Here is a 25,785-nt window from a genome sequence, read left to right on the forward strand (position 1 = left end):
TAATGTTTTACAAAAAGAAGAGGGAATGAACATTCTACACGATTTATAGATGGCTATAATAACTGGAGAAGACTGTCAACCATAATTCAAGATCATGAATGATCTATTTATCACTTTAATTCATTTATTGCTTGGGAAATATTCCAATTTGAACATGCAGGTCAGTTCTGGAACCCAGAATAATTCCTCTCCAAACGAGCAATCCTGCACCACCGTAACGGTGTCGTTCAATGATGTTCTCTTGGTATTAAATATATATTCGTCTTTTTTTTTTTAAAATTTATAAAAAATTAGGGCCTAAATGGCTTCTTGCACCCAGACACTTTATAGAGTAGGCCGCTCTGCTTATTTACAATCTCTTTATCTAAATTTTTAGAAGTCTTAAATCTCTGTTCTAGTTTTTATTCTACTTCAAGATGCAATAGTTTTACGACACGCCAAACCTATGTTTGGAATTGTAATTAAAGGCACTAGTCGAAAATCACCATAATGCAATAAGAGCACATATCTCCGATGCCCTTCTTTTAACTTGAATGTAAACAGTATGGGATATAGCAAGAAATTCTTATTTCCTTCGCCTCTCTTTTCATTATCAAAAAAATTCCAAAATAGATCAATCAGGAAACGTGCAAAAATAGACTCGCGAAAGGAAAACACTATACGTTGATGCCATATTGAATATAATGAAGAAGAATGATATTTTTTAAAAGCGAATTCTGAGAGTTTTTTTCTTCTTGTTTCTTCAATACAGAATAATAATATTGCACTATCACTTACACATATTTCACTTGTGAAGACGATAGTTTGTAAATAAAAAGTTAAATTAAAATATCTCATCACTAGTGATTTCCTCACATGGTCCTCGATTATTAAAAACCACTCAACTTATCTTTCCATTCTAGGTGCTCAATTTCAAAAATGGCTGCCGTCGTGCAAGACCACAATGCTAAAGTTGAAGAAGAAAATAATGAAATTAGGGATGATCAAAATGATGTGGATGACGCAGAAGATGAACTGAGTGCTAAAGATCCTGCTCAAAAGAAGAAAAAAAGGAAGAGGAAGAAGAAAGGTAAAGTTAAGCACGGGTTCATCTGTATCTCGTTTAAAATTATTATCAGCAAAAATCAATTTTAAAAACTTATTTGCATTGATCTCGACTTTTGTTCATCAGCGTAAAAATTAATGGTTAATTTTTTTTTACTTTTAAGTCTGTTTTAGCATTAATTCCTTAAGATTTCGCATGGTACCGGTAATGAAATTATGTTCTAATAAGTACAGTTAAAAATGTTTAAATTGTTGCTAAATTAAATAGTTTGTGACATCGTTGCTCATTTATAACCATGCTTGATCGGTTTAAATGCATAATTTTTACTGTCATTAATCATTTAAGTTTTCACGCTTATTTATGAAAATGCTAAGATCCCATGCTTGTATGTAATTTTAATGAAGTTTTCATTTATTGTAAACATTCTGTTTAGTATTAGTATTGTTTAAAATTAAGAATATGTAATTTGTTGGCTTTGTTGGAATTTTTATATTAGTTACAGTTAAAACATTATATACTTGATTACTCTTTTATATATTAAGTTTCCATAAACTGTAAACTCATTGAGTTTGGGGCATATAGAAGTATTTAAAGTCCTTAAATGGCTGAAAGGAATGATTAAAGTTTTAAAATTTAATTATTTATTTATATACATAATTGATGTAAAGAATTTTCGTGACACTTTTTTTTTTCTATCAATAGTGCAACCATGTGCAAAAGAAAAGAATTCTACTCTGTATATTTGCAGAAGAGTTAAAAGCATCTTTATACAAGCAGCACTATTATCCCAATTTTTTGGTTTTTTTTTAATACTTGGTATGAACATGATACAATATTTTCTCAGCATGTGTGGGGAAAAAAATCAGAAATATTTCTTATTGATCATGGAAATTTCTCTTCCCTTCCCTGTACTCTTGTGGGAAAATGTGGAAAATTGAGATTGACATTTTGTTCATGAAGCAACAAAATGTTATCAATGTAAACATTTATAATATAAATCTGAGCTCAGTTTGTGTAGACTTCTTTTCTGTAAGAAAGCATTTCAACAATTACTTGGAGTTGCTGCTTTTCTATTTAGTATGAAAAAAGTAAATGCCTAGCTGAGATTTAATTTTCCTTTAAATATCAGGATACTTTCTCTAAGGCAACCTAGGAATCTATATTCTGTATGCCTTCTGTTATATCTGGTAGGAAAATCAGGTATTAATTACCGAAGTCCAGCAACATAAGTCTACAAATCTGGTTATTAATTCCACTTCTACTACATTTTTCCATTGACACATTTATATGTTTTATCCATTTTGGGTGCAATGAAAAATAACTATTACTGATGATAATATATTGGATTGAATGTTTATTATATTTAATTGAATTTGAATGTTAGAAATTAACTAATTGAATTAGCATGTATACTAAATGAGTAGTATAATTTTGGCAGTTACATGACTGAAAGGAAGAGATTTTTGAATGAACTTCCATTTATTTCACCAGAGGGTATAATTTTTACACAAGAACAGTGGCTTGATGCATACATTTGCACCAGAAGACATGAACCAAAGTCCCAGAATTTTCCCCTTTAGTGGGTTTATTATGAGATTCTGATAAGGATTTCTTCAATACATGTTGACTTAGGCAAGGATATCTTGGGTATCTTTGAAAAAGATGCATATGTGCCATGTATTCCCATCTCTTCTTACAACTTGCAAAACAATAAGAGTCGGTAAGTCTTCATGTACATGCTAGAAACAACTAAATAAAAAGGAAAATTTGGACCAGGGGCAAGTGAACATTTTAGTATGAGGTTAATATAAAAATTACAAAATTAATTAGAATTTAAATTTAATTCAGAGAAATTGGTTTTATTTTGAATTATGTTAAAAAAATTAGTTTGAAAATTACAAAGTGATTTAGAGTTAAATTTGTGTGATATATTTAATTGCTATGCCCTATCTATGCTGGAATAGCTATTCTTTAAATACTTGTGTATTAATTGAAAACTTTTGACTTTAACTACATATCATTGGCATACATGATGACAGGCGCATATGACATTTTCAGTAATTAATCGCTTGTTGCAATAAACATAACATCATTGTTGATTTCTTTTTATATTTTGGTGATTATTTATTGGCATGCAGTTAATACACAAATACCATTTTTATATGTATTTCTGAGTTTTGTTAAAAATTTTCTGAACCAATAAATAATTATTCTGAATGAAAAGTTGACAGACTTGGTGAATCAAATTATTTGAAATTTAATATTATTTGACAGTCTCCTTTTCATGATACTTTGTTACATTTACCAATGTATTGAAATTTCATTTTATGGAGCCAATTATCTGAAAAATTAACTTAACATACGTATTAATATGCCGTAGAGTTTATTACTTCTTTCTTCATTTATCCTTTATTACTTATATTTAATATATTTTGTGAATATATATTTTAAATATTAATAAAAAGTTTCTGTTATGTGATTTTGAAAGCTTATTTTTCATAATGCATGTGGAATTGTGCATCTATGATGTATAGGTTGCACAATTCTATAGATTATACCTGCCAACAAATCATACTTTGTTCATAAAATGCAATAATTTAAATTCTCTTTCTCCCATATCATTGATATAGCAGCAGCAACACATCAAGATGGAGTAAATGATACTTCAGAAGATGTTGAAGTTGTAACTGAGAAATTACAGCAACAAGTTCTTGATGGAGATATGAACAATAGAGATGCTGATGGTATGAACAGGAAAATCTCTCTTCTTTTTTATTATGTGTCATAACACTTATGTTTTTGCCAACAAATTTTTCTTTAATTTAATATCTTATTTTCACTCATAAGGTGAAGAAGAAGGAACTACAGAAGCAGTTGAAACCAGTAAAAAGAAGAAAAAGAAGAAATGTAAAGGTGAATACTAAAGAAAGAAATTATTCTAGAAAACAATTTTTCACTCCCCCCTCCTGCAGTTTAAAAAAATATTGAATCAAATGAAAAAAATGCAACTTTTCTTTGAATATATTTTGTCAGACCTAACCTGAAGTAAAATAAATACACAGTCTTATATTTTTTTCTAAATACAATGATGATGTAAGTCATGATTATTTCATCAATGTTTCCTTATTTTTAAAATTTAATTAAATGAATTACTGACTAGCGATTTTTTAAAGTCTTTATTTGGAATGTTATAGGATTCTATAACTATTAAAACCTTCTGTGTGCATAATTTTTTACTTTTTTTTAAAAGTTAGTGTCTTATTGTAACAAACAAAACAAATAGCTTTATAATTATAAAAATTAGTTATATCTCCAGGTAAATTTTCTTTCTGCTTTCATTTGAAACTATACTTGTGAAAGAAAAAAAAAAAAAAATGAAGCAATAATGGATAGAGTTATTTTTTTTTTTGACAAAAGTTATGTGTCATTAAAGGTATTAAGCTTTATTAATAACAACAAAATAAATAAAATTATGTTTGAAGTATTTAGTCATTGAGGTAGTTTGCCATATTATTGCTTTTCAAATTTATTTCTTGAAATATATATATGAAATATATATTTTAAAATATTCAAATATTTATTTTAAGGCTAAAGATAATTTTTAAACACTTATGCGTCGTATTCTATTTCAGGAGGTTCTACACCTAAACAGACTGACCCTCCGTCCATTCCTATAAAAATTCTTTTCCCTGATGGAAACTTCCCAGTTGGTGAAGAGGTCGAATATGCATCTGCTAATGACAGGTATTTGAATATCTTTTGATTTAAATTGTATGAGGATATATTGATACTTTTCCAGGTATTAGGTTAACAACAGCTAAGTTATGCACATAATATCCTTAGCTCCTGTAGCGACTGCAGTTGGTACAAAGTTTGGCTGCTGTTGCAGTAATAGAAAATTGGTATTTCGTTATAAAACTTGTACTTTGCAACAGCTGCTATTAAATTAACAAAAAGTGCCAGTTAATTTAAAAATAAATTTGGCCATTAAAACAAGAGCATATTTTTATTCTGCAGTTTTCTATATGAATGACTTTTTATTGAATTCTATAACAATTATTACAAATTAAACATATAAAAGTGTAATTTCAAGTACTTGTCATTGTGAATTGAAATAAATATGAAATATATTTTCTTAAAATAAAATGCAAGAAAAAGTTTTCTATGATCTTTTCTATCTGTGTAATTAACTATCTATACTATACTTTACTATCTATATAATTGATTCAGTTAATCAGTTTTATTTAGGGCAAACATGATTAGAGTAAATGTACAGGATATCCACTTTAATCAGGACCCATTAGCTAATTTGCAAACATTGGTAACTAACTCTGTAGTGTTTGGATTTTGAAGCGTTAGGAAATAAACGTTCATAGATGGCGCTAGACCACTAGCGCGAGTGTAATTAAAAGAGTGATGTCATTCGAGTGTTTGCTCTTGGAGGAGAAGGAGTTACTGAGCAGAGTAACTCGAACGAATCTGCAATAAATTTGTTAAGTTTTCTATTTGCCTAATTTTTTCAAAGCACTCGCGAACCAGCCACGACAAACTCTACTTACAAAATTCTCTAAATGAGATAAATAGTTATATTTTATGTAGCTTGAGTCAATAAATGCTCTGATGAATTACTAATTTAAAATTTTTACATAGATTCTCTGACTTTTAAATCATATTTAACCAAATACTCTTGAGACAATAATATATTAAATAAGAAAAAGCTGCATTCTAATCAACTAAATCAATCACTAAAAGCGACTGATTTATAAAAATTTTAACATCAAACTGACTGATTTATGAAAATTTCAACATCACTATTCTATAAAAATAGGTAATTTTAGACCACTTCATCAGCTGTCTCAAAGAGGATACTCCAATCATCGCGAAGGGTTTCTCAAGACTGATTGGCCTAACATTATGAAAATGTTGATTATTCTAAAATTGTAATATTCAAACTGATTGTATAAGATAGAAACATATATTTATTTAAAAGTTGGAATGTTAAAAATATTTTGCAGTATATGATTTCTTAGGACTGTAAATTTAAAGTTTTGAAGTATATTTATAAACCAAAACAAAATAGAATATTATGATAATTGCCATTTCAATTTTTCTGAATATTTCTTTGAGATATTATATAAATTATGAAAATTATTTTGTAGTGCACTTAAGACTTCAGTGCCAAATGACTCTGTTTTTGGTTCTTATATTTATTAAAAAGGACCTGCTTGTTTTCAGTAAAATTTTTTATTTATTTTAATTGCAGTTTAATCATTTCCATTTTTATTTGAAGAAATTTTATGGGAGTTGACCAACAATGAGAAATATACGTAGTATAATGAACAGAACAGCTTTAAGCCTACATAATAATATGAGTGAATTCTATGATAATCAAAATTTGAAGCTTAAAAATATTTTCTAAAAAGTTTTTAAAAGACCAAGTTGTATAAAATATCAAATTGAAAATTTGAGTTTGCATTAATACTGGTGAACCGGCAGATCGCCAAAGACAACTAAATTCTAATAAACCTTTAAAGAAAATGTTCATTTTTTCCTCTGTAGTGCCATAATATTTAAGATAATGAATGAGGAAGAGATAATGGATGTGCAATGAGAATACTTTATGTAGAAATCTATTCATAAATGGTTTTTATAGAACAAAATTCATATTTCATTGTTTTTTAATAATCCTTGTGGCACACTTATTTGTTTTGAGACATTCAGGAAAAGATACAATAAGTCATAAATAAATCTCTTTTTAGAGATATGAGGATATAATTATTTCCACAATTAATTACATATGAGCTCCAATAGATTATTTGTAATTCAAACTGAAAAAATGACTTTTTGTACAGTTTTGAAGGAAATTAAACAATATTAAAAAAGTAAATGGCCTTGCATTGTATAGAGTGTCCATAAAATCTGGGGCTTTAAAAAATCCTATTTAGTTAACTGTAAAAGTTTGGTCAGATCATTTAATTTTAAAGAAATCAGTAGCTCATTAAATTTTATTCACACCGATTTCAGTTTGCTTTTTCAACACTAGGTAGCTACGCATGTCATTGACCTTGAAGTAGTGTAGCAGAGGCTCTTTCTAAAGTGCACTGCAATGACGACGCTACAATGAAAGGCATAGTGTGTTATCTGGCATATAGAAATTGGATCTGTCACTACTGTACAGAGGTTATTCATTCCATAAATGAAAATGTCTACTATGAATTGTTACAGGAGTAAGTTTTCCCTAAGTTTAGGCGAAGGGTCCTGTCTGCTTTCAGCAAGATTAAGCATCACCTCACTTCAGTTTGCGTGTATGGAAAGCATTGGAAACTCAATTTGATAAATAATGAATAGGAAGGCTAACTGGAAGCCTATTTCTTGGCTTCCAAGGAATACAGATCTGATTCCATTAGATTTTCTCTTCTGGTGACATGTCAAGAATCTTATTTATGCCGAGAAAATTCAGGATGTAAACCATCTCGGGCAAAGGATAATCGCTTGTGTGGTAAACATCTCTCCAGACATGCTGGTTAGAACATGGGGTAAGAGGTTGAATACTGTTTGAATGTGCGTTAGGCCACAAATGGGTCACATATTGAAATCTACTATATGATAAAAATCTTCATAAATTAACATTTATGTACATATATATATATATATATATATATATATATATATATATATATATATATATATATATATAAACTTAGTATTTTGATTGAATTAAAAAAATTTGCATCAAAACCTCGTAGTTCTTTTATGAACACCCTATATGCTTGTATTGTTTGCAAAAATCACCTAATAAATTTTCGCAAGCATCTGACACTTCTTTTTACATATTACAAAAAGTTAACTATTTTCAAATATCTCCGATTTCTAAAATTCTATCAAAATGATTGTGACAATAAGTTGTGTTGAAACACTGAACAGTTTTTTTTTTGTTTTGTTTTTTTCCAACAGGTAATTTTCAAAACAGGTAGTTTAAGAATATTAAGACAAAATATTTAATAAAGCAATCAAAACTATAAATATATATATATATTTTACAAAAGTCTTTTGTTTTGTTTCTTGGTAAAATGTAGATGACTTAGGTTCTTAAATAGAAACTAAACATCAAAAAGTGCTGTGGCTGAAATAAAGTTGATATTATTTCATATCATTAAAAATTGACTTTCAGTTTGAAATTTTCAAAAAATTTAGTGAAAAATTTCTGATTTTTGAGCTCGCACTTAAAACATCCCACTGTTATTAATTGTAGGAATGCCCTTAAGTGATATTTCCAAGCTTATATAGAAATATCTGATCAAAAGCTTGCATGTACTTTTTAGGAAGGTTGTCAAAGAATGGTTGAGGTAGTATATCATCCACTATAAAGTAACAAAAACAAATATTTGTGAGGTTTCATTATTAAGATGTAAAATTTTTACCTTTCATTGCAAATGATATCATAAATTAAGTCTCTAGAAAATAATAAAATATAAGAGACACATATGGAAAAATTACGTATTCACATATTTGAAAATTAATATGCATTTGAAAAAAATTACTTATTTATATTAAATATTACTTATAAATTTTGCAGAAAAGTGTAAATTTGTATCATGATTTTGGTGCATTTATATCTCCAAATGCTTTTCATTTTTATACATTATTAATAAAAAGACAACTTTAACGGAAGTAAAGAATGATATGTAATAATCCATTTAATTATAGAAAAATCTTAAAAGTTTTAGTTTAAAAAATTAAGACCTCTAATGAAAAAGACCTCTTTTTCTTTTCCAAGGTGTGGTAGTTTTTAAAAAAATGAATTTGAATTGGAGTTTAGTTTGGAATGATATATTGATAATGGCAGAAAAAAATTGGGGGAGGTGAGGGGGGGCAGGAGACCCGCCAGTTGGTGATATGAACAGGGTCTCCCGACAGTAGTAATTGGACCCTTGTAGCTGGGAAGAAAAGGGGCAAAAAATGCTTGTTTCTTTTTCACTCTCTTTTGTAAAGCTGATATTTTTTGGAATAATTTTTTTGTTGAATAGAGATAAATTTGAGAGAATTTATATTCAGAATAATTAGCTGCTCAGAGGTTTAAAATGCTGAGTAATTTTGTTGATGTATTTGTTACATTTTTTGCTGATCAATAGATAAGTTATATATTTTCAGTAATAAATGACTTCTATTTGAATTTCACTTTATCTTTGATTGTAACTTAATTTTATTACTTTGCAGTGTTCATTGCATCTTTGAATTTCATGACTCATATATAAGATGTATCTAAGTTTCTTTATGCTTCCAAAAAACTATTTATATCCTCCCAAAATTGTGGTAAAAAAGTGTTCCATATATTAAAAAATTTTTAAATTGTTACATTTTGATGAAACTGCTCTATGATTTTCTTAGATTTGTTGAAAAATCCAAATGGAACGGAAACTTGTGAATATTTTTGCATAGATTCCTGCTTTAAGGAGTAATTTTGCATTAAAGTTTTGTATATTTAGTTGCTTTGATATACCTTTTGCATTCAAATAAAATTCTAGTTTAGTGTTTTTTTTTAATAACTTGATTAAGATTTGTTTATAAAATTATTTGTAGTCGTACTGCAAAAAATAGATTCACCTCTGAAGAGAAAAAGGCCATTGAACAAATGGAGCAAGACATTTATAAAGATATCAGGCAGGCAGCTGAGGCACATAGACAGGTAAGGTTACCTATAGCTTTTTTTTTTCCTGTTTTTAATATTTTTCTTCTTGGTAATTCAATTGCTGTGCATAAATTATTAGTTATTTCTGTTGCTGTTCATAAATTATTAGTTGATAGGATTTTTTTATTGCATATATTGGTTTCTGCAAACAGATATCACATTTAAGTACTTAGTTCGAAATTTAAGGAATGTTAAAGTATAATAGATATTGTGACATTATAATTGCATATCTCAAGCATTTATATTTTATAAACCTAGTCTTATAAATCACAATAATTGAATCTCTCTTCATCCAATTAATTCAAAAGAAAAAGCTGGAAGCTTTCTTTGGAAGGAAGAGGGATCAAATATACAAAATTGGCATATTATTGTATTATATATATATATAAAATTAATTATGTTACATTATCTATATATTTTACTAGAATTTTAAGAACTTATTAAAGTTTGTCATATGAAGTTACTTAATTTTATTAATTTGTTTTTCAGACAAGGCAATACATGAAAAAATTCATCAAACCTGGAATGACTATGATAGAAATATGGTATGAACAAATTGCTTCTTGTACATAGTAATATGAAATGAGAATATAATATATAATATTATGTAAATATTAAATGAGAATGTGCAAACAGTAATATATATTTTAATATTAAATTATTAAATGAGAATAATATATATATTAATGAGAATGTGCAACCAACAAATTTGATCGTTTGAATTTATTTCAAAAGAAAAGTTATACAAACTAACAGACAATTGCTTAAAATTTTTTTTTTATTTAGTTTAGTGTTCAGATTTGTATTTGATTAGATGATTAGTAATATTAAATGTTCTAAAAAATATGGTTGGGAGAATGGATATTTTGATTTTTGTTCTTAATTTCCCATGTTACACCATACCCCCTTTAGTTCCTAATACTAATTCTGGACAAAAGTAGTAAAGCATTAAGGCGAAGTGAAATTATTTGTAAAAGAAGAAGAACCTTTTTTCAACAAGATTATTAACTTTTTTAAAATTTATTATTTCTTGTTCTGCAGGATAATTAAGCCTTGAGTTGTAAAGGCTTCCTCTTTTTTTTCTTCTTCTTCTTTCTATAATTTCACTGAGAGTGAATTAAGGATTTTATTATAAAAAGAAAAGAAACTGACTTCTTGCATTATCCTGAATGAAAACATAGACTCAGATTGACTGTGTCCTTTATCCCTTATTGCAAATGGAAATAGATTTTAAAAATCATCTGCGAACTGGAGACCCTAGACATTATACAGGCAATACCTGATCTTTAACTGTCTCAAGATCATAAGATAACAAACCAAAAAGAAAAAAAAAAAAAAAAAAAAAAAATCTGTTTCCTAGAAACAGGAGAAATTCAAATGGGAAGAAGAGTTGAAATGACTCGGTATTACTTTTCTAATGTTAAGGGACTTCACATTCATTTTTTAAAAATATTTAGAAGTAGTTACTCTAAAGAATCAATAATAAAATTGTGATTCATTTTTATGTGATATTCAATATTCTCTTTTTTAAAACTCTATGGTATATTACAGCACCCAAAGGCAATTTTTTTTTTTTCTGTAATAAATTGAGTACAACAGTTTCATCATTATGGTTTGTCCATATTCACTTTCTTTTTTCTTCTGTTTAAGCATTTGTTTTCACTTTGATTTGTTTAGACAGGGCATGTAATATCATTAAAGGTTCTTTTATAGTCTTTATATAAGGGCCTAAAAATGCTTATATTATCCTCATGATAGAAAAGAAAAGAAGGGGAAAAAAATCTATTTCACCATGATAGATCTGCTCAATTATTGACAATATTTTCTTTAATTCCTGTTTTACTTTTTCCTAGACAAACTAATTCAGTGAGAAAAATGTGTATTCCTCAAAAAATTTGAATTCGAGATTTTGTTCAATCTTTTGGATTCTAACCGCCGAATAAAACGTTTTTGGAATTATATTTCTCTCAGTACAAGGTGACACATAAAGCTTTGAGCTGAATTTCTTTCCAAATTTGCTGATTTCTATCAAATTTTGAACAAGCTCCATTTCCATGAAGGGGATTTTTTTTTTTTTCTGTTTATTGGGGTATGAGTGAATTCAATAATTTCAAAGCACTACATTATTAAAATTTGGCACATAGTTTTAGCATTTAAAGTATATATCCATATTACAAATTTTGAACTTATCTATTATTGAAATAACCTGCTGACAGTCTTTTAAGTTGGCATGCACATAAATACTATTACAGAAAAGTGCAAAGTAATCTTCTTTCTAAAATTATAACTCTTGCAAGTTTTGGATTCATTGTCCAACTAAAAAAAAATTCCAAGCATACTCTCAATATTTTTATACTATTCTGAGCTTCTAGAAATAAAAATCTGTGTATTCTTGGATTTCACAGCCTTGAGATAGCTTTATGGATGTTTCGGAACTTTATGAAATTAGGTGCTTATGATAATAACCATAATTCATAGTGAATACAATTTTTGTGGCTTGATTGTTACTGTTTTTGTGTTAATTAAAAAAAATTTTAAGTACAATCTGTATGTGTTTTTGTTGTATTAAGCATTCTTGTATTGTGTGTGAATTATTATAATATTTGCTAATTAGTTGGGAAAATATATATTTAAAATATTGATTGCATTGCAGCGAGGAACTTGAAAAAACAGCACGAGCTTTAATTGCTGAAAATGGTTTAGAGGCCGGTTTGGCTTTCCCTACTGGCTGTTCATTGAATAATTGTGCAGCTCACTACACTCCAAATGCTGGTGATACAACAGTTTTGACTTACGATGACGTCTGTAAAATTGATTTTGGTACTCATGTTAATGGTAAGATGAATTACACTTCATTAATCAGATTTATTCATTAGGCTAGCTGCTTTTTTAGAATAACAAAAACATTTTTTTAATGATGCTGATTAATAAATATATTTTGAGTATTTACCCAAAGCCTGGGTTAATACCCGTAAACTGAGTATTGTGCAAAAAAAAAAAAAAAAGTATTTGTTATGAGTGAATAGGTGATAGACTTTTATCACACACACACACACATATATATAGTTTGTAGTCTTTTTAATTTTAATTTAAAAAATAAATAAACAAAGCAGTTGTTATCAAGGCTTAGAATGAAATATTCTGGAACTTCAATGTGATGACAGGATAATTTCTAATTGGTATGAATAGGATTAACAGTGGAATAGTAATTTTCACACTTTGTTATATTAAGAAAATTATTTGCATTTTGAAATCAATATTAAGGCTGATTTTATACTTAGAGCTGAATGATCAACAAATCCATCTTGGGGATAGTTAGGTTAACAACTTAGAAATCTTGTAAGAACAGCCTTATATTATTCTTTTACAAAATAATGATAATAATAATTTGTTAACAATATATTTAAGTGAAAAGAAGATTTTAGTATTGGTCCAGTTCATCTTACTGTGGAGATTTTAAATCCCACAATACATGGAAAGAATTGTTAATCTTCTGACTTATTGGATAGTTTATGAAATTGGGCAATAGAAGAATTTAATTGGTACTCTGCTGAAAAGAAATTTTGTTCATTACAGAGAAAAGATTAGGTGGGGTGGAGAATATTGTAAAAAGAATTAGAGAATATGAGTCCATTGTAATAATAGTCTCATAAATGCAAATACCTGCTTGGTATTGTGGAGGTGTTTGCATTTAAGTGTACCTGTTACATTTGCTACAATTAAAAGAACTTGAATTATTTTTAGATCAATGATTAAAAGAGAAATGATTATGCACTATGAAATATCAAACTATTTGATATTTGAAAGAGCAACTAATCTCAAGCAGGTATTAATATAATTAGAAGCTTCTATACTGCAGGGTCGCTATGCCACTGGGAGAACATAGGGAATTTAAAACTCCACTAAAAAAACTGGGAAAACACAGGGTAATTTGTTTCTTAGTTATTTTTTTTCCCATCTCAAAAATGCCGGTCTTTAAAGATTGCAAGATTAAAAGATTGTGGTCATCGCTTCCAAAAACGAAACAATATCATTTATGATTGTGTAATGCAAAACCTCGTACCTCTTCCCCTTTTTTCTGTATAAATCAATCCAGCTTTGATTTGTGAGACAATGCTTTTTTCCCCCATAAAATTCCCGAATTGCCTCTAATGAGCATGCATGAGATTCTGTAATTGTATGAAAGATTGGAATACATTTATCAGTCGGGAATAGCAACATTCAATCTATATGCATAGCAGAGGTATTTAGTCATTCACAGTTTATTGAATGATGAGTTTTATCATTTGATAAATTATAAGCTTATTCAGAGTAGATTAGAAAATTTTTTAAAACAATGATCTGCTCCAAATCTGAATTGTATAGATAATGAAATTGGATACATAAAAAATCTAACAATGTTAAACTAATTTTACTAAATTATGAAAGCTGTCTGCTTAACTAGTGAAAGGTATTTTATTATTATTTGTACTTAAAATTCTGTATTTTGCAACAATTTTTAGGTCGTATAATAGATTGTGCCTTCACATTAACATACAATCCAAAGTATGACAAACTTCTTGAAGCTGTAAGAGAAGCTACCAATACAGGAATTAAGGTAATTGCTGTCTATTTGAATTCAAAAATTGTGATTAAGCTCTTATTTTATATGCTTTAACATGCTTTTTTTTTTAAGGTGAACAATCAGATTAATGTTAATGTATCATCTAGTATGCTATTTTATATTTTCAAATATGGATAACACCTATTTTTGTATTTTTACAAAACTAGATATTATACTTATAAGTTTGTAGGGTGCAGATTCTTTTATTATGTTTGGAAGATTGATACACTTTAAAGGTTCTATTAGAAATAAATGTTTTCATCATGTGCTATATTAAAATAAAGTCTAACATTTATTTATATGCTTGATTATTGTTCAATTGTCTTTTATTTTAACATTTAAAAATGTCTACAATAATTAAATTATCTAGATGGCTAATTAATGAAATGATTTAGATCATTTCATCTTCATAAATGATGATCTATAAGGCTGCAATTCTGCTCTATACTCTTATTAAATCAATGAGGTGACTACCATAATTATACCCAGAAAATGTTTTTTCTTTATAGTATTCAATGTATAATATGATTGTATAAATCACTATTTTTAGTGGCATTATTCATTATTAAAAGTAAAGAAAATCCTGTTTAATTTTTTTTTTTATAGGAAGCAGGCATAGATGTTAGGTTATGTGATATTGGTGAAGCTATTCAAGAAGTAATGGAGTCTTATGAAGTAGAATTGAATGGAAAAACATATCCTGGTATGTACAATTTTTTATACACAACCAATGCTTTTTTAGCTTATTATATGCAATCATTATCTATATAACCTCTAAAAAAACTACTTCTATGAAGTGTTTATTTAAAATATCGTTGTCCGAAAAGTATGGCTGCACTTTTAAAAAGAATTAATAAACAAAAATTTATCATAATTTTTTTTTATCTTCCATGAAGAAACTTAGTGAAATGTAAATTCTCAGTGTCAAACATATGCAGATGAAATATTGCAAAATCTTGTGGATGGTGTAAATTTTCTACTGTATGTAATGTTTTTAAATGAGGCACATTTTGCTTATCAGGTATTGTTAACCGACACTATACTCAAATATGGGGATTAGAAAAATCTTCGTCAGGAAGTAAATGAAAATCAGGAAGCAAACGACAGCTTTAAAGTAAATGTGTAGTGTGTTTTACTGCACTATGGAATTGTTGATCATTTTTCTTTACCAAAGTAACTGTCTGCTCTAATAATTACCTTTATATGCGTAAAATTCCTGCATTTCCTTAATTAGAGGACTTGCAATTCAATATCATTTTCAAGCAGGTTGGTGCATCATCATAGTTGAGTTGGAAGTGTGAAGGGCTTTTGATAAAAAGTTCTCCTGTTGATGGATGGGAAGAGGAAGTCTTCCAACTAGATGAACTAAACTCCTTTCCATACATAACACTTTTGACTTCTTTCTATGGGATGAAATCATTGTTTACCAGTCTGCAAATTGTGATACTGATGAACTGAAAAGTTGGATTGTGACAATCATTTGGAATGTTAATCTTGCAATGCTTCATAGAACATGGCTAGAAATCTCATATAAACTCAATGTGTTGTGTGCTAGTAATTGTGCACACATAGAAATCATGCAATAAAACATCACACAAAAAAACTTTGATATTTACTTTATGGAACATAAAACTATTAGTGAATATCTTTGTAATTAATTTTTGATTAGTGAATATCTTTGTAATTAATTTTTGATAGTAATCCCATACTTTTTGGACATCCTGTATTTTTTTTATTTTTATTGTAAGGGTATCTTGAAATAGAATTTTAAATGTTTACAATTTATTTTCTATGAATTATGATTATTTTTTTCTTCTTAATATTTAGTGAAATCTATTCGCAATCTAAATGGCCATCTCATAGGACAATATCGAATACATGCTGGGAAGACAGTGCCTATTGTGAAAGGCGGGGAACAAACTAAAATGGAGGTGTGTTTTTCATTGTTGATTATGACCTTTATCATGGCATAATTTTGAGTTGCATATGATATGAATTTTTTTCAATCTCAAATCCAGATTGTTGAAATGTAGAATTCTTATATTTTGTTAAATTCTGGTTGGTAAATAAAGATACTTTTTTTCTATGCAAATATAAACCTTTTTTTTAATATGCTATCTTGAATAATGTTAAATTGTTGCTTCTTTTCCTTACTTTTTCCTCACCTTAAAACCAAATTTCATTATAAGTAGTACATGAATGCTACTCACGCATTTCCTCTTTTTTTGAATATACATACAAGGAAAACAGAGATTAAAAAAAAAAAAAAAAAAAAAAAATCCAGTTTTGAGTAACAACACTGTCACAATCACTTCACTTTAACCATGTAACTTAAATGTGAGAAGAATTCCTGTTTAACCATATTTCCTTTTTACAATTATTATCATGAATTATATATTTCTTTGTGGTCTTTAACATTGCAGGAAGGAGAGTTTTACGCTATTGAAACTTTTGGTAGCACTGGTAAAGGCTATGTTCATGATGATATGGAAGTATCTCATTATATGAAGAATTATGATGCTGGGCATGTTCCTTTGAGGTACATTGTATTTTATCTTTCTGCCCTGTTATGTTCTGTGTATAATATATACATTCGTGATAATTTTTGTTTTTGGCAAAATATGGATATTTAAAGAATGCCAAAATGTTTTAACTTTATTTAAAAAAGATGTTTTGAAACTAAATATTTTTCATCTTAACATATTACATAAATTGCTTTCTAATTTTTTTCAGATGTATGGAGCATTTAATATTATTTCTTTAAAAGTGCTTCTTCATTTGCATTAATTGCAGGATATTAGAATATATATATATATATATATATATATATATATATATATATATATATATATATATATATATATATATATATATATATATATATATAGCTTTTGTGAAAATCTTTTGATACAAATTAGAACTCAGAATAAAAATTTAAAACAAAGATCATTATTCTGCAAACTTCAAGCAATTCTTAAGTCAATTCAGAAGAATATAATTGCAGCTATTTTACTTCTTACACAATTGTTTTATAGAAGGAAATGTAGGAGATTGCTAACAATTTCCATTTGTGATAAAATTCTGTAAAGAAAAGAAAGTCGGCACAGGAAGATACATCTGTAGAGACAATGATTGAATTGAACAGATTTTATCAGATTTAATTACAAAATCTAATGCAGTGTTTTCCTTTTTTTTTTTTTTTTTTTTTTTGACAAAATATTCCTTGAGCTTTGTAAATGCGTCAACTCTTGTTATTCATTATGTTAAAATTTGTTCTTGGCTTTGATTTTTTGTAGTTAGCCTGTCTGCTAATAGATTCAGATAGTTAAACATTTTTCACAAACTTTGGTTTGGTCATTCATTCTCTTAAAAACATAAGTGGGATTCAGCATTCATAATCTACTAATTATGCAGCTTCTTTACTATAATACAATCAGTTAAACTAGGGACTATCAAAAAGCAGTTAATACATAAATGATGAAGAATATCTCATCCATGATTGTTCTGCATGGAGTGCAATTTCGTAAAAATAACAAAATATTTTTCTCAAAATCCGCACCAAAAATTTTCTCTTTTGCATTGATGTTCATTGTTTAGAATTGAAAACCATATGATTTGTTTTGTGAAGTCAAATTGTAATACACTTTCCTTTACTCACAACATCATAGAATGTTAAATTTCTTTGATTTTTTTGTGAAATTTTTAACTTCATATGTGAATTGTATTGCAAGAAAGTATGTTTATCATTAATGCTGCTTTTTATCATTAGTATAGATAATATTTATCTATACTAATGATAAAAATGAATATGTGTGTTGTACTCTAAAGGCCTCATCATTTGATCTACAGTTACCAAATTTGTCACATGTATACTTTGGAGGGTGGAAATTGGCATCTTGCAGTAATTTGTTTGAAATTTTGATTAACTAAAAATTAAGTTGTATTCTGTAATTCTTATACCATGATTTCCAAAAGCATAATTGCATACAAATAAATTTTATACTGTTTCAAAACTTAAAAAATTGTGTTTTCAATGATACTAATTTAATAGTGTAAATTTTGTAAATTTTTTTAAAAATAATTCTTTGTTTGATTTTTAACAATTGATTATATTATTGCCATGAGATTCAAACCTTTTTCTTTATTTCATGAATTTCCAAATCACGTGATTTCCTACCATTGTTGAAAGCTAAAGTAGGACTCTATTTAATATATTTGCATTTTTAATAGTGCTATAATGTTATGGAACTGATGTCTGCTAAACAGAAGTACAGACAAAAGTACATCATCTATTGTGTCTGCACAGTAAGCAGAGTATATATGACAAGTAAAATAACTGATCTTTAATGTCTCATAATTTCACAGTATCTTGGATATGAAATTAAACCATTACTCCTGTCAAACCAGTTAATCAGGAGATGACTAGCTCTTAATATTCATGTAGAATGTTCTGTATATTCTCTAGACCTGAGATAATGGAAAGAGCTAGTCATTTGTTTCTTCTCGAAACAAACGTACCCTGCAGGAGTCATGTGACATATGGTGAATCCTAGAATAAGAATACCTTTTTTGATGCCATATCGCAAATCTTGACATACTCAAAAACTGTTGTGAAACCTTTTGCTTCTTGGCATTGGGTCGGGCTGCAGTGGCCTGGTGGTAAGTCTCGGCTTGCGAGCCGTAGGGTTTCAGGTTCGTGACCCTATTCCAACGAATAACCGTCGTGTAAAGGGGTCTGTTGCACGTTAAATCCGTCAGACCAAACGTCCTCCCGCTGGTGTGGAGAGGGGGGGTGCCAGTTCCGGTGTCGTCCTCGTCATCTGACCACGGTTCAAAATTACGAGGTCCGTCCCAAAATAGCCGTAGTGTTGCTTCACAACGGGACGTTAATATAACTAAACAAACTCGACATTGGGTCAGGTCGGCAGAACGTTTCCTGGAAATCTCCCCCCCCCCTCTTATTTTGAGATTATAATTCCTTGAAAACTTTTGCATACTGGTTTTGGAAATAATGGTTTCTTTTTCATAACATCAGTATCTAAGTTTGTTGATTTAAATCATGTTACATTAATTAAAAGTGATTTTTTAATTTGCGAATTTGCAAGTTTAATTTAAAAATAAAAACAGGATTTAAATATGTTTCCACCTTAACATCAAAGTATATTGTCAAATAAAAATTGTTTTTACATCATTTGTAAATGTTTAAAAAGGTTATTTGAATTCCAATTTCATTTAAATGAATGCTTTTTTTTTTAAAGTTTTAGTCTTGGACACAATTTGTAACAATGATTTTTATTGAAATGGAATTCAAAATTATTTAATGTTATATTTTCTTTGAGTCATTTGAGTCACACTAAGCATGTTAATTTAAAATTCAAAACAACTAGTAATTATACAAAAAGCAATTAATTGAGTAAGATTCTTCACTTGATAAATATTGTTAATTTTTAAGGCAGTGTGGTATATTGTCTCAACTTAGTATCAAAAATTATTATTTGAAAAAAATATATTTACTGCCATTTTTTATTTACATTTTGTTTGTAATTACAGAGCTTCTGCTTTTTTATCTTCTCGGATTTTTTAAAGTTATTTATAAAAAAAATGGCAATTCTGGAATCATTTTCTTTCCTTGTAAAATATATAATGACATTTTCTGTAATTTTTTATAAGCTATAGAAAATATTATTATTTATTGCACATATGTTAAAAGGCAGGTTTTTATTAAAATTTCGAAGGGGGGATGTCTTTTAATAAACATCAGAAGTAAGAAACAATAAGATAATTTTTTTTATCTGACAATTTCTAAATGCTGCTACTCTTTTCTATTAAAAAAAAATTTATCTGAAAAAAATTAGAACATGGCATTGTGCTATCCTCAATTTCTAGTTGTTGGGCAATCTGATGATGGTAGCATCAGTTTTTAAATGCTTTTACTCTCAGCTTTTTAAAAGGCTGCAAATAAAAATATTCTAGATTGCTAAATATGGTGAGTTAGGGCAGGAGGAAATTCTACTTTCCATCCCAAATTTCATTTGTTGCTACATATATTAAAAATCAAATACAAAATGTTTGGTCACGCTATGCATCTATATCAATGCCAATGTATATTCAGTAATGATGCATCCATCGAATTAATTGGTAATTTATTGATTTTAAGAAATGTTGAAAAAGCAATAGATTTTTAATGTTAATCTTGCAAAAGTTAACTTAATTTTTTTTTGGTAATGTTTTTTAATTTCTGATTATTTTTATGTTTTTGTCGAAACCAAAAATCTTTTACAATAGATGATGTACATCTGCAGTGTTGCAGAAATAAATGTTAAAATTTTTGTGTTGTGCAAAAATAGCTATGAAAATATCAAAAATATGCATTTAAAATTAAAACATTTTCAATAAAGAACTATTACTATTGGGTTGGCAACTAAGTAATTGCACATTTCACTCATAGATGGCTTCAGTTGAATTTTTAGGTTTGCAGACGTAGTACAAATGTAAAACACATTTTGTTATTTGATAGTTGGCAATTCAGCTGTCAATCAGTAAAAAAAGTTTTTTGATCGGTTGCGTAATTTTCATTTGGCGTTCGTTGAAAAATGGAAAATCAAAAGGAACATTTTCGTCATATTTTGCTTTTTTTATTTCCGCAAAGGGAAAAACGCATCGCAAGCTCATAAAAAGTTATGTGCTGTTTATGGTGACGAAGCCTTAAAAGAACGGCAGTGTAAAAATTGGTTTGCCAAATTTCGTTCTGGTGATTTTTTACTCAAAGATGAAAAACGCCCTGGTCGTCCAGTTGAAGTTGATGACGACCTAATCAAAGCAATAATCGATTCGGATCGTCGCAGTACAACACGTGAGATTGCAGAGAAGCTTCATGTATCACATACATGCATTGAAAATCACTTAAAACAACTTGGCTATGTTCAAAAACTCGATACATGGGTTCCTCACGAACTGAAAGAAACGCATTTAACGCAACGCATTAACAGCTGCGATTTGCTAAAGAAACGTAATGAAAATGATCCATTTTTAAAATGACTGATAACTAGCGATGAAAAATGGGTTGTTTACAACAATATCAAGCGGAAAAGATCGTGGAGCAGGCCAGGTGAACCAACTCAAACAACATCAAAAGCTGATATTCATCAAAAGAAGGTTCTGTTATCAGTTTGGTGGGATTACAAAGGAATTGTCTACTTTGAACTCTCACCACCCAACCGAACGATCAATTCTGATGTCTACATTGAACAACTAACGAAATTAAACAATGCAGTTGAAGAAAAGCGGCCCGAATTGACAAATCGAAAAGGTGTTGTATTCCATCATGACAATGCAAGGCCACACACATTTTTGGTCACTCGGCAAAAATTATTGGAGCTTGGTTGGAATGTATTGCCACATCCACCATATAGTCCTGACCTTGCACCATCTGATTACTTTTTGTTTCGATCTTTACAAAACTCCTTGAATGGTAAAAATTTCAATAATAATGATGATGTCAAATCGTACCTGATTCAGTTTTTTGCTAATAAAAACCAGAAGTTTTATGAACGTGGGATTATGATGCTAGCTGAAAGATGGCAAAAGGTCATTGATCAAAATGGGCAATACATTAAAGAATAAAGTTATTTAGTTCCATGAAAAAATTGTCTTTGATTTTCTAAAAAGAATCCGCAATTACTTAGTTGCCAACCCAATATAAAACAGGAAACATCTTATGCTTAGAAAATATGCAGGCTTATGTATTCATGAATGTAAAAAGGTGCTTAATTTTTGCTGCTATTTATTACTATGCACCTTGACAGGATGATAGTAGCATATAATTAGATAGGTTTTTTTTCAATAATTTGAAGTAAATAATTAATAATTGAATAATTTCAATAATTTGAAAATATAGATGCTTTCTTTCTTTTTCTCTCTCTCTCCTCTTTAATTTATATGCCCATTCTTGATTCTTTTGCAAATTGCAAAAGTAAAGTATTTGAAAATATGTTGTGAATTTCTAAGACAGAAGTATAGTAAAAGTTTAATTTTCCTTTTTTTAAAACTCATCAATGTTTATAGAAACAACTTTTATTATATTCTCTTTTAGTTGATTATTTTTCTTACAAATATTGATATTTGGACAATTACAAGAAAAATATTCTTCATATTACATAATTTGATTGCTGTTATATTTATTTATTTATTGTTAATTTTTAGGTTAGCCCGATCCAAACAGCTCCTTAATGTCATCAATCAGAATTTTGGGACACTAGCTTTCTGTCGGCGCTGGCTTGACCGTTTGGGGCAAACCAAGTATCTGATGGCTCTTAAAGATTTATGTGATAAAGGAATCGTTGATCCTTACCCACCTCTGAGCGATATCAAAGGCTCCTACACGGCTCAGTTTGAGCACACAATCCTCCTTCGTCCCACTTGCAAAGAAATCATCAGTAGAGGAGAAGATTACTGAAGGAAGACTGTTAATGGTGAATGGCACCTTTTGTAAAAGATTCTTGTATAATAATTTTGTTACAAAGTGCCACTTTTCAGAGCTCATTTAGAATGGAAAAAATTCCATTATGCTTTGAATTGTTTCTCCCCCATTCTCTCCTTTACTCCACGGAATGCCAAATGTGGAATTAATAACAAAGAAAAAAGTACCTGTATCTTTTTTGATTTGTATTTTGAATCACTTGCTCAAAAGTGTAATAAAAGGTTATTTACTGTTGAAATGTTTTGGATTTTTTTTCAAATATTTCTAATATTAAGGTTTTTTTTTTTCTTTCTTTCTTTTAGTCTTACTATCTTAATGTTATATTTAATGCAGTTTAATATATTGAATTCCCTTTAAAAAGCTGTTGCATTTTATTAAATTTGTTGATCTAATGCTATTTGCTGCTGTGTGTTTGATTTGCAAGTCTTAATACTGATCATCTTGATACTGAAATGATATACCAGGGCTTCTGAACTTCATTCATTGTGATTTTAGACATATTATAAAATTTAAAATATTATAAATATTGAAATTGAAAATTTTCAAAGCAGAATAGTTTATTGATTTATTTATGTCATTAAAATGTTTTGGATTAAGAGTTTTAAAAAAATTAATGATCTAGAAATTATGTACTTGATTGGAAACTTTTTTTTCCATAATTCTGAATTTTTTATTTGAATTGGAAAATAACTTATGAAACAAATTAATAACAAATGGAGGGAAAGTAGCACTGCTGAATAATTTTGAGTGAGATTCCTTTATTAAAAGAACTTATTTTCAGTATTGCATATAAAACTGTTTTTAATCCATATTTTTAGAATCATTTATTGTTGATATTCATATTGTAAGAAGCCCTGATATAATTGAATGAATTCTGGGGTATTTAAATATTGAAGAATTTTATTGGTGTATTTTAATTTTGAATATATGAAGTTTACTCTAATATATTGAAAGCCTGGAAAAGGCAATTTTTATTGCATATTAATGTCACCGTGCTGTTTGGTAAGCATTAGCAGTTGGCATTGTAGAATGAATGTTTACTATAAAAAGTTGATTGCTCGATTCATACTTTCTTTTTATTGATTATAGTTACATATCTGCTGTTTGTTAATAATTACTTAGATAGTATAACTTTTTACTGTTGGTGAAAAAAATAAAAGTTTATATGAAATTGCATTTGCTAAAAGTTCTCATTTCAATATTTGTGCAAGAAGAAAGTGTTAATTCTTGTTTTTCTATAGACTATACTTAATTATATAAATAAAAAATTATCAGTTATTTGATATTATGACTACAGAAGGAACAAAATTTATTACTTAAAATAAATTAAAATGTCTATGCTTTTAATTCAGTTAAAAAGAGGTTTTAATAATTATTGGGACAGTATAGGACGTGTAAAAATATTCCCAATATTAGAGGGGGGATGAAATGTGCAAATATATTTCTTTATGAATCATTAGAGATATGAGCTTTATCAATTTTCTAGTAAATTTATTAAAAAGATAACTATCAGTAAGAACCAATATTTATATGTAATCAACAGATGTATAGTGGGGAAAAATTAGTTTTTTTTGTGTGATGATATTGAATTTTTCACTCACGAATTTGCTGTTGTGGGTTTTAGAAAAATAAGTATATTTATTGAGATGTAAAACTTTATTCTTAAAAATTTTCTGCAGCAATTTAAAATGTTTTTATTCACATTTTTGATATTTTACATTAATTTCAATTTCCTATTCAACTATTGATTTTATATTTCTGAAGTTCTCTTAGTTATTGTTCAATGTGTGTTAAGAATTCTTATGATGATAGCATACTGTAAGTTATATTGGGAACAAAAGACAGTTTTAAGCCCTTTTTTTATTAACCTGGCCTTGTAAGTAATATACTAATAAACTAGTTTTTTTTTTTTTTTCTTTCCCAAATGAGGAATTTAAAAGTAATGCAAGGGCATCCTTAATGATAATTTATTTTACATCCTGTACCCCTTGTTTAAAAGAAAAAAAAAAAAAAATGCCCCATTAATATAGAACTTTCATGGCTGAGTTAGTATTTAAAGAGTTGATCATTTATAATTTTCATTTTCTTTTAAATATACTTAGACCTAGTGAATTATGAGGTTGATTCAGTACAGCAATGCTTTGGAATTAAACATAATGCTAAGAATAGAAGAATTTCTAGTCACTGTTAGAAGTATAATTCATTATTAATATTTTAACTATATACATTTGTTATATTTTTTTGCATATCCAAAAATTAAGAATTATCTAGAGGTGGGACCTTTTATATATATTCTTTTTCTTGTGGGTGTTATAAATGTATCAACAAACAAATAGAATTTCATTCTCTCCTTTGAACTTGTCTTTCTCTGCACTAATCACCAACCTGAATTGCTTTAATCTCCTCTTATATTCAGTCACTTTATATGTGATGGAAAGAGAAATTCTAATGAGATCAGAAAGGATAACAATTCCACGGAAGGTCAAAGAACTCGCTAGAAAGTTTTAACTATTTGAAAAGAGGGGAAAGCAATTTCAGGTTGTTTTTTGTGTTTCCTCTGGCATGGATTGTAAAGATTAAAAACTCTTATTGAGAATTTTGGTCAATTGCTCTTTTCTACGGATTATATAATATAAGGGAAATTAATTATATCACTTGAAATTTTTTTTCTCTCAATCTATTAATTTTTTTTCTTATTACAGCTCCAGATGAGCTGAAACTTAAACTTGCAGGCTGAAAAGCTATTTTTCTAAGTATCACAAAATGTATAAATTCAGCTGTAAATGGTGATGCTAAAAATTGTAAATTATGAAAATGTTTTTATCCAATATTTCTTTATTGAAAATGTAAAATTTATCTTTGCCGTAATAAAGAATTAATTGGTTAATATTTTGAATATTTGTTGTCATTTCTTAGTTTTTTTTTTTTTTTTTTCATATTCAGCCTCATTTACTAACTTTCCTGTTATT

The 25,785-nt window shown here is 28.2% G+C and overlaps 1 protein-coding gene across 2 annotated transcripts; it reads left to right on the plus strand.

The window, feature by feature from the left end:
• Positions 1 to 886: 886 nt before the first annotated feature.
• On the plus strand, positions 887 to 25,712 carry LOC129965510 (methionine aminopeptidase 2-like). Of its 2 annotated transcripts, none has more exons than XM_056079476.1 (12): positions 887 to 1,069; positions 3,679 to 3,789; positions 3,893 to 3,958; positions 4,678 to 4,789; positions 9,626 to 9,731; positions 10,224 to 10,279; positions 12,388 to 12,569; positions 14,237 to 14,331; positions 14,944 to 15,040; positions 16,165 to 16,268; positions 16,761 to 16,876; positions 22,540 to 25,712. In XM_056079476.1, the coding sequence occupies exons 1-12, from the start codon at positions 919 to 921 to the stop codon at positions 22,790 to 22,792; spliced, it is 1,449 nt and encodes a 482-aa protein (XP_055935451.1). In that variant the 5' UTR covers positions 887 to 918; the 3' UTR covers positions 22,793 to 25,712. The 2 variants fall into 2 exon arrangements, with proteins under 2 accessions (XP_055935451.1, XP_055935450.1); XM_056079475.1 differs by having other exon boundaries at positions 888 to 1,069; positions 3,676 to 3,789.
• Positions 25,713 to 25,785: the final 73 nt, after the last annotated feature.

This window comes from Argiope bruennichi, chromosome 4 (assembly GCF_947563725.1).
Source record: "Argiope bruennichi chromosome 4, qqArgBrue1.1, whole genome shotgun sequence".
Lineage (NCBI taxonomy): Eukaryota > Metazoa > Arthropoda > Arachnida > Araneae > Araneidae > Argiope > Argiope bruennichi.